General features: G+C 45.6%; 1 protein-coding gene across 1 annotated transcript; it reads right to left on the bottom strand.

Annotated features, from left to right (window-relative positions):
• Positions 1-759: 759 nt before the first annotated feature.
• LOC102201872 (trace amine-associated receptor 13c-like) lies at positions 760-1,867 on the bottom strand. The gene is made up of 2 exons (XM_005749223.2): positions 1,701-1,867; positions 760-1,588 (listed from the first exon to the last, which is right to left on the bottom strand). The coding sequence occupies exons 1-2, from the start codon at positions 1,865-1,867 to the stop codon at positions 760-762; spliced, it is 996 nt and encodes a 331-aa protein (XP_005749280.2).
• Between the last annotated feature and the right edge of the window lie 9,074 nt (positions 1,868-10,941).

Genomic DNA, 10,941 nt, shown 5'->3' with positions numbered 1-10,941 from the left:
CCTGACCATGCGTCACACGTTTGACGAGTTGGGAGTGAGAACGTGTTGGCTTAGTGGGTGATGGGAATCCCCCACCCAGCAGCCTAAAGGATATTTCCAGACTGCCTAATCCAGACCTCTTTTTCTTTGGTTATTCTTTGTATTTTGGTCTTGTGATGGTGTCACAAATTCAGAAATAACCCACTTTGAACTTCTGTTTCCTCTGTTCATACATCATAGTTTGCATTAAAATAGATGTTTTTATAATATTAAAAACATTTGAAAGAGCCTTACTTTCTATATTACCTGACTGCTAATTTTCACTACAAGTACTACAATACTACAGTGGTTCAAAATGATGCCTATTGCTTTGGATCTGCAGAAAGTTAGGCCTAACTCACACAGTTATGAACATTAAACTCAATGAATGAAATTTGTTCAGTATTTCTTTGGTTTGGTTTTACAGAAAAAAAGAATTTAAAAAAATAATGTAAAGTGAATTCAAGGAAACAGTGAAGGCTGTAATAATTAAGAATTCCTGTTTGAACACATTATTTACTGTTCCCTGATTCAAAGCACAAGGGGTTGATTTCAGGGTAGTGATGAGGGCAATAGTAAAGAGGCATTTATGGGCAAACACATTTTTACTTTATTTTTTTTCTTGGTTTAGTTACGTCACGGATATGTGAGTAATGTTGCAATCTGAAAATATAACACTGCTTGTTTGGGCTGACTTACTCGTAAACTGCTGCTAAAACAGTAGAGACCTCGTTTTAGTCACTATTCTGTCACTTTGACTATGTTGGCATTCCTGGAGCCAGACTTCAGTATTTGAAATGTAACAATAAGCTTAACAGATTTTCTAAACCAGGGGTAGAATAAGGCATAGATGATAGGGTTGAGGCACGAATTAAAATAGAAAAGACACAAAACAAATGCAGAAGATGATCCGTTGAGGAAGGCATTCTGGCCTGTGAGTGTGACACAATAAAATGGTAAGGCGCATGACAAGAATGCAATTACAACAATACCAAGAGTCCTGGCTGCTTTCATCTCTGATTTCTTTGGATTTCCCTTCCTTGAACACTGGTATGTGACACCTGCAGTATGACTCCGCATGGCCCGAACCTGAGACACAACCACTACAAATATTCTCAAATACAGAACTATAATGACAGTAATAGGAAGTAGGAAGTTCAAAGCAAAATCTGCAACATATTCAATAAAGTTAATATGGACAACACACTCTCCCACACAAGAATTAAACCTGCTTTGCTGTTTCAAGTTGTCCTTTAAGAGGAAACTACCAGCAAGGGCAGAAAAGCTCCAACACAGTGAAACACAGATCTGAACTCTTTTTGCAGTGACTTTGGTGGGATAATGCAGAGGATCACAAATGGCCACATAACGGTCAACTGATATCAGTACCATGGTTCCTATTGAGGAAGAGGTGTTAATTGTGGCAATAACATAATACAGAATACACATGAAGTCACCAAAATACCAGCAGCCGTCTATAAACATTATGTAAAAGAGCAAATAGAGACCCACAAAGAAATCGGAGACAGCCAGAGAGAGGAGGAGGAAGTTGGTGGGATTGTGGAGCTGCCTAGAGAAAAAAAGAACTTGTTATTTGCAGCATAAATTCATAGTTGTTGTTTTTTTAAGTTTTTCCTTAAAAAAAGCTATTAATCTTTTAACTTTATAAAATATGTGGCTACTTGAAGTGGGAGATGGAGATGATGACCAGCAGGTTAAGAGTTGCAGTGAGCACAGAGATAGAAGATATTATCATGTAAATGAGCGTGGAAACTGAGACAGGATGCAGAGCCTTTCTGCAAGAGGAGTTGAGCAGATGTGGAAAGCAGAATTCAACCCCCTCCATCATCATCACAGGAGGTGAGCTGATTAGGTTTATCTTGTTCTTTTACTCCTCCCATGTTCTCTTCATTAAAAAAGGTCCCTCCTTCCACATATTTCCCATGTTGCTGTCTGTGTTTATTGTGCTATGGTGTGTTGATATCTGTGCATTCCTGTATTATCCTTCTGTGTTACACATTTCCATGTTTTTTTTCCTCGCTACCTAGCCTGACCTGTCTCCTCAATGTGATGTTTGTGTATTGTATGTACGGTCGGCAAGGTCTGTCATCTCGGTTGTGGGCAAAAGATCTGCAACTGACAAATAAAGGCTATCTCATCTCATGTCATATTGAGCCCTATGTACATTTGCTCCATAAGGGTTCACAGACCAATTTTAGTATCTGTAATGGACAATGGTGTTAAAAGATTGTTTGCCTCCTTCCTGAATTCCGTTTTTTTGTATATTTGTCACACCCAAATGTTTCAGATCATCAAACAAATTAAAATATAAGACAAAGATTACACAAGAAAACAAAATGAAGTTTCATAATGAAGGGCTTTATTATTAGGGGGCAAAAAATCAAATTCCAATGTTGTGTGTTGGAGGAATTTTGGCCCACCCATCTTTGCAGAATTGGAGGGTTTTAAGAGAAGATACGATAATAATAATAATAATAATAAGATAAGATAACCTTAGTCCCACACGTGGGAATTTTGTTTTGTCACAGCAGAAAATGGACAGTGCAAAGTTATATAGCAAAAATTAGAGAACACTGGAATACAATAAGAATATAAAGAAAGATACTGTACACAACTTTACAGAATAGAATAGAATAAAATAAAATACTATATGCAATAGAATCAAATCAAATAATATATACAATAGGATAAAAATAGAATACAAATCCTATATACAACTGAGTTAAAATACAACTTTGTCATAAAAAGAGTATTGCACATGTGTGGGTTTGTGTGTGTTTGATCAGCTGCAAAAGTCTTTTTGATTGGGGCGATCGTGGCTCAGGAGTTGGCAGTTTGACTTGTAATCAGAAGGTTGCCGGTTCGAGCCCCGCCTCGGACAGTCTCGGTCGTTGTGTCCTTGGGCAAGACACTTCACCCATTGCCTACTGGTGGTGGTCAGAGGGCCCCGTGGCGCCAGTGTCAGCCTCGCCTCTGTCAGTTTGCCCCAGGGCGGCTGTGGCTACAATGTAGCTTGCCACCAGCAAGACAGCAGTGGGGAGGAAAGACCTGCAAAATCTCTCCGTCCCACACTGTGGATGCCGCAGCCTGCCACTGAAGGAGCTGCTCAGTGCTGTCAGAGTCTCCTGCATGGGGTGGGAGATGTTGTCCAACAGGGATGACACCATTCTCCTGACACCATCCTAGAGGGCATCCTAGAACAGAGCTGGCCCTGTGGATCAACCTGTTCAGTCTCTTCCTGTCCCTGGCAGAGATGTTGCTTCCCCAGCAGACTGCACCATAAAACATGGCTGAGGCCACCACAAAGTTATAGAAGATGTGTTGCCCTTAAGGCATTTCTCTGAATAAATAGGTTCATAAGTTTGAAATAAATAATTCTAAAAAGATTTGCCATTAAAAAATTAATATGTGTTGTTAAAATGAATAATTCATGCTTTACATACGTTTTGTTTAAAAGGAAAATATCGCTAAAATGTATTTCCTGTTCTGGCGGGGCACTTCCGGTTTTGGTCAAGCACTCGGTTTTGCTGAGAAACAGGCTCCTCATGCTAAAGGCAGTATGGAGATGTAATCAAATGCCATCTACTCCGAATTATCAGGCTGGAACGCCGTAAGTTACTTTATATGACAGTTCATACAGATAGCTTTGGATATTAATGTATATTTTGCTAACATGAATGTTTTAGTGAGAGTAATGCACTTTATTGATGTAAACATGCTTCTGCCTGTTGAGATGGAGTTTATTTTCTGTCATTTCAGTTTTCACCACATGTTCATGGAGACAATTAAACAAGCTGCAACTAAACTCCAGGGTCTTCATTTGTGGTTTAACTCGGTGTCACCAACATCCTCGTTGAAAACACTACAGAAGGTCTTCAGGAGTGAGCCCTTCACTCCAAAAGACCTGAGTCTCTGCAGCAGGCACAGCCTGCTCTGCCCTTTGCTGTAGAGGGCGTCTGAGTTATGAGTCCAGTCCAGTTTATTGTTTAGATAAACACCAAGGTATCTGTAGCTGTCCACAGCCACCTTGGATGTTCAGTGTTTGCAGTGGAGGATGCTTGTGCCTGCGGAAGTCTACCACCAGCTCCTTGGTTTTATTAGTGCCACTCCAAAGTCTTCAGTTTGTTTTCTCAAGGCATTAAGAGATGGTGTTTTTTGGACCATTGTCCTGCTGCAGAACCCAAGTGCACTTCAGCTTGAGGTCACAAACAGATGGCTAGACATTGGAACATGGGTTGTACTCAGTAGGTGTACTGCAAAAGTACAGCACCTGCACCCTAAGCACTGGCATCCAGCTCTAACTTGAACACGCGAGTAAAGTCAGGGGCACCTAAAACTGGGGGACAGCACAACAGGGCTTTGGCTGAGTCAAATGCTTCCTGACAGTCAGAGTTCCACAAAAGGAGGTGTGACGGACTTGTCAACGCAGTCAAGGGAGTAACCGCTGTGGCAAAACCCACGGTAGTAGCCACACATACCCAGAAAACGGCGAAGTTGACGCCGTGTTGTTGGTACTGGGAAATCCAAAATGGCCTGGACTTTGGCCGTGAGAGGGCGTACCTGCCCCTGTCCCACCTGTTTCCCCAGATAGGTAACCACAGCTTTGCCGAACTCGCACTTGGCAAGATTCACTGTCAAACAGGCATCGTTCAACCGGGCAAAAACTTCCCGCACCATGTCCATGTGCTCTGGCCATGTTGGTGAATAAACTACAATATCATCTTAGTAAACCTCACAGCCATGGACACCCAATAGCACCATATTCATCGGTCTTTGGAACGTGGCTGGAGCATTTCTTAACCCAAACGGCATCACAGTATATTGCAGGAAGTGGTCTGGTGTCACAAAAGCAGAGATCTCAGCCGCCCGTGGTGAAAGGGGCACCTGCCAATAACCTTTCAAAAGATCCAGCTTTGTGACAAATCTGGTTGAACCCACCCTATCTACGCAATCATCCATACGTGGGAGCGGAAAAGAGTCTGGTTTAGTGACGGCATTTACTTTGCGGTAGTCATTACAGAAGCGTGGAGTTTGCTCAGATTTAGGCACCAAAAGGGTAGGTGAACTCCAGGGGCTGAAGCTAGGGACCGCAAAACCATTCTTCAGCAAGTTTTCCACCTCATAACAGCCCGCTTTACTGGGTTGACCCGGTAGGCATGCTGCTTAATGGGCCTGTGGTCACCAACATCTTTATCATGCTCAAGCATGGTGGTTTGAGTCTCTTTTTGTCACTAAAAAGCATGGCATGGCCACAAATCAGACAATATATGTATGTCCTGCTTGAGGGGCTCATCCAAGTAAAACAAATGAGCCTCAAGATCCTCCAGGATTTTTGAATTCTCTAAGCGTCCCCCAGAACTTGGTCCCTGGTGCTCATGCAACCCATCTACCGCAGGTTGGTAGGAGGGTGATCCCACCGTCACAAGAGGGGAGCCCATGTTGGTGCGCTTGGGGGTTTTCCTATCATACCTCTCCTTCATATTGCTCTGGGCATTAGAAAGCGAGCTACGTGCCAACTCACACGCAGCGTGCAACCTCTCCCTAAACAAACTCACATAATCAAGTATATTGTGCACGGGTCTCGGCTGGTCTGCAAGCCACCTCTCCTGGAGCAGACGTAAGGGTCCACGCACAGTGTGTCCAAAAACCAACTCCGCCGGGCTAAAACCCAGGGACTCTTGTGTGGCTTCTCGAATGGCAAACAGCAACAATGGCAGGCCCACATCCCATTCTGAATCAGTTTCAACACAGTACTTCCGCAACATGGCCTTTAGAGTCTGATGGAACCGCTCCAATGCCCCCTGAGTTTCTGGGTGATAAGCACTAGTCACCCGGTGCTTAACAGACATAACTTGAGCAAAAACCCTAGACAGGAAATTAGATCCCTGGTCGGTTTGAATGTATTTCGGTAACCCAAATGTAGAAAAAAACTGAACTAGTGCTTTCACAATGGCCTTTGCCCTGAGCGATCGCAGTAGAATATCTTCTGGAAACCGTGTGGTCGCACACATTAAGGTAAGTACATACTGGTAACCTGCCTTGGTCTTCGGCAAGGGCCCTACACAGTCCACTATGACATGTTCGAAGGGCTCACCTATTGCAGGGATAGGATGTAAAGGGGCAGGAGGGATGACCTGATTGGGCTTGCCAGACACCTGACAAACATGACAGGACCGACAATAAAGAGCCACATCAGATTTAAGCCCTGGCCAAAAAAAATAGCGGAGCACTCTGTCATACATTTTTCTAATCCCTAAGTGGCCCGACAGATGATGCTCATGGGCAAGACTCAAAACCTGGGGTCGGTACTCCGTCGACACCACAATCTGAGTGACCACATCACCCTCTAACCCAGACACCGGAGTCCACTTGTGCAACAGAACCCCGCGGTCAAATTGGTAGGATGCAGGACCAGGTACAGCCACCTGCTGCTGGGCAGCAGATCGGCAGGCAGACAAAGTATCATTAGACTGTTGAGCCTCAACAAGCTGCTCCCTGTTCACGGCCAAACACAAGTCCTCTGATACTACACTAAAAACTTTAGATTTGTCACCGTCTACCTCTGGGGAAGGGCTATTATGTGACTCAGAACCATCCAAGAACGTCTCAGATATGAGAGATGAGATTTCTCTCAACTCAGGATGCCACCAATGACACAAGTTTCTCTCCATCTGTGCTACCCCCACGTGGGCAAGCCCGTGGGCCTCATTCACCTTCTGTTTCGCCATTTTGGCTGTTAACACGGGGCGCCCGTCTGGCCCCCTCCACAAGCGTCCATCCTGCCAGGCTTCTTTGTTTTTCCACACCCCCTTTTCCTCTGGGGATGCCTCCTCCTGAGCCTGTTTGACTTCCTCAGTCATGTTAGTGGACACTTCCTCTTCTGCAGTTACCTGTATCATTTGTCTCCGTCCTTTGTAGCCTGCCGCCTCCTTTGCGGCTTCATCTGCTTTCTGGTTTCCTTTTGCCACCATGCTGGTTCCTTGTGAGTGCGCTTTGCATTTTATGATACTCACCTCATCTGGGTCAGCCAAGGCCTTCTCCAGTTCCCAGTTTCGGTGTCAGGTGTCCAAGGCAACTCAGCTTTAAGATTTCGAATGCCAACTTGCTTCATTAGGCCCCTTAAAGGGGCAGTTTTAGCTGCATAATCCAGAATGAACTGTCGGCTGTCACCTGTCAAACCAAGAAAAGAAAGCATTTCTCTCACAGTTCGCGGTTTTGGATGTGTCAGAATTTGGTCTGTGTGTGTGTTCATCAAACCCGCTGATTTGTGTGCGATTACCTGGCCAAAAATGTTACCTCAGGTCGAACTAACTGCAACTTTTCTTTACTTCACTTTGAAGCCACCCTCTGCCAATCGATTCAACACAACGAGCGAGGCTGCTGCACAATCCGCTGCTGACGGGGCTGCAATGAGAAGATCATCAACATACTGTATTAATGTACATCCATCAGGCAAATTACATGTTGACAGGGCCTCTTTGAGCACCTGATTGAAAATGCCTGGAGAAAGCGCAAAGCCTTGTGGCAAACGTGTGTATCTGAATTGCTGACCTCTGTATGTGAATGAGAAAATGTCCCTGAGTGACTCATGTAGTGGAAGACAAAAGAATGCATTTGCCAGGTCAATACACATGAACCACTTTTGGTCACACGTGATAGCTGATAATGCTGTGTATGGGTTTGGTACAGGCGCAGTGTTAGTAAGCAGTATGGCACCACCGCGTCACCAAGGAGACGAGCCCAAGCACGTGTAACCACACATGCCCAGAAAACTGTGGAGTCGCCAAGTCCAGAAGAGGTATGACAAAAAATATCCAGAGTAGGACATTCAGTGACTTCAGGAGTGGCCGGAAACACCTTTCCCCCAGCCAAGTCGTTTCCCAGACTAAGATCAATGCCTTAAATTGGCAGCTGATCTTGCACCCCCACCCGCACTGCGCCCGATACAAAGGGCGAGGTCAAGGTAACAGTATGAAGCGGCATGCGCAAAATACTCATCTTAATCCCCCACACACCAACAAATCAGAGCCACAATACGACTGCTGAGAGAAAGGCCCAATTCCACGCAGAATTTCTACAGAATGCTTTGGCCCCCGTATCCCTTAATATGGTGATTGGAACCTGGTCCGCTGCATCACCAGACAGTGACAAAAGGTCTGAACACCTCATCTATCGCCACCGGAAAAACCCCATCTGGCACTGGCCCAGGGCGGTCCACAGTAGAACAACACTGTACTGGATGTGGTTTTAGTCTGCGATACCTCCTTTGTCCTTAGCACTGGACAAAAAGTAATGAGGTGACCGAGTTCATGACAATAGAAACATCTGCGGTCCCCACCCGCCACTGTAGGGCTACGCCTTGAAAGCAGGGGAGATCGTTTCTGACGGTACGCTTCAGGCACCAACTCAAAAGCACGCAACAGAGCAGCCTTAACAACCTCATAATCCAAACTTTCAGTTGCCAAGAGACTAGCACACACCTCCTGAGCCCTACCCACCAGCCAACATTGCAGCAGCAAGGCCCAGACCTCCTCCAGCCATTTCAACGCAGTAGCAACACGCTCAAAAGCAGCAAAGAACGAATCCACCTCAGACTTACTAAAGGGTGGCACCAATTTAATGTGCTTACCCACATCAGAATCTTGATGGGGAGCTTGGGTGAGACCAGTTGTGGGTGGCGCAGGCGTAGGGCTACGTGGCGGAGGCTGGCGTTCTAGCTCTAGCGCTCTCACCCGAACGTGCATCGCCTCCACCTCCAACTTGTGATTACTCAACTCCACCTCCTTAATGCGGGGCATCAGCTGGAGCTCCTCAGCTGACGTCCCCACCGTAGGAATAGGAGGAGCTACAGCAGAAGAGGTTACAGGAGGAGTAGTGGAAAAAACAGGTAAAGGAGCTAGCGGCTCCACAGCAGCCTCGCCCGCCTCACTGGCAACCGCCACACCCACCAACAGGCCCCGCTCACCCAAGGCCACAGCCGCCGCAATTCGTCCTTCTTCACACCACCGGAGCATGCACATCAAAACGGCCGGCAATAAGCAGCAAATCCTCGTTTCTACACCTGTTCAACTGCTGCAAGGTAGGAGTCTTAGCGAACTTATCCAAATCAAACTCCATTTGCGGCCAACAACACAAACCAGCCACCAAACAATAGGCACACAAAGCAACAAACACCACACCCCTACACGGGGTGGCTGTGGCTCAGGTGGTAGAGCAGATCAGCTACTGATCGGAAGGTTGATGGTTTGATCCTTGGTATCCCCAGTCTGCATGCCAAATATCCTAGGGCAAGATACTAACCTCAAGTTGCCCTTCAATACTTCATCGGAGTATGAATGCAGTTTAGGTTGCACTTAGAAATGGGTGTGAATGGGTGAATGAGGCATGTTGTATAGAGCACTTTGAGTACTCCGGGAGAGTAGAGAAGCACTATATAAGAATCAGTCCATTTACCATTTACACGAACCCCACAAAACACAAACGAGCAAGGACGAGCCCCCAATTATGTTACACACTGGCCTTGGGGGGTTGGAGTGCAACACGAGAAAAATAATAAAAAGAAGTAAATCACACAGCCACAGCTTTGCAATGACTAGTCGTTTTATAAACTTGACAGGTAGCGAGCGTCAGGGTGGGCATGGCCAAAACAAGAAAACAAAACACACTGGAAATGAATCAGAACTAACTTACCTATAGTGAGTCAACCCCAAAAGAAAATACAAACCTCTAACCTGTCTCCCTACCCGAAACAGGAGAAAAAGGTTGTAAAAGAAACGACTTCCCACCCCTACAGCTACTATGTCCAGATAAACGACTTTCGAAGGGCCCCAAACGTGCAGCTCACTGGAAACCGGAAGTAGGAGAAGGGGCTGCCGGCTCAGTCAGGTCCCAATTTGTAGCTGGCCTCATTCCCTCTTCCACCAATGGTCAGCCTCCACCTGGAAACTTACATAACACAGACATCACAGAGTACAAACAATGCCCCCACATGGTGTGGTGAGTAACAGCACCACACTGCAACAATAATGTCATGGTTTGCCGGGGCAAGCCGTTTAGAATTATGTAGGACCAGGACGCGGCAGCTCTGGTGCAGGTGAGTATTTATTAACGAAAGAAATACAAACAACAAAGGCACTGGGAACATGAAACTCAAACCTAAACTGGGATAAACTAACCAAAACAAACCAGAAACGAAGATGCAAGGAGATCCGGGGAAATACACATGGAGAGATGCAGGGAGACCGAGGGAAACAACACAGACGAACCAGCAATTAAAATGACAGAAGACACAACTTAAATACACTCAGAGAACACAGGGAGATTACACACAGGTGGGGAACACAGCTGGGAGTGATTACGTGACGAGACTAGGGAGGCAAACTGAAAACACTCACATAAGACGCAGACCTTCACAATAAAACAGGAAACACATACACGCAATGACATAACCCACCAACGTAACACAGACTGGGGGACACAGAACATAGGAACATGAACCATGAAACAGAGGAGTACAAACACCCAAGGCAACCAAAACCACAGAATACTAATAAACTAAACATAAACACGGAGTCGCAGACTGCGGACCATGACAAATAACCTGGGTCATAACAACCCCAACAGTCAGGAGCACACTAAAATAAATCTGAGGTTTAAATAGGCAAGGCTCCTTTAAAATGCTGAGTAACGATGTACTAATGATGTGCACCTGACATGAAACACCTGTGTGATTTTAATCATTTTAAGAGGGATAATTCCGTGTTCTCCAGCACACAGCTGCAGTTTTTCAGCAGCATCCCCCACACACAAAAAAACCCCCAACAACAACAACCTAAGGTTCCTGGCACACTCTTTTATGCAGGGGAGGTGAGTTGAGCTGTTGTTGCTCCGGTGTGTCTCAGC

The sequence above is a fragment of the Pundamilia nyererei genome, unplaced genomic scaffold (genome assembly GCF_000239375.1).
Source record: "Pundamilia nyererei isolate P.nyererei 1_Seehausen unplaced genomic scaffold, PunNye1.0 scaffold00239, whole genome shotgun sequence".
Classification (NCBI taxonomy): Eukaryota; Metazoa; Chordata; class Actinopteri; order Cichliformes; family Cichlidae; genus Pundamilia; species Pundamilia nyererei.
Note: the sequence above shows the minus strand (reverse complement) of the source record. Positions and strands in the feature narration are given on the sequence as shown.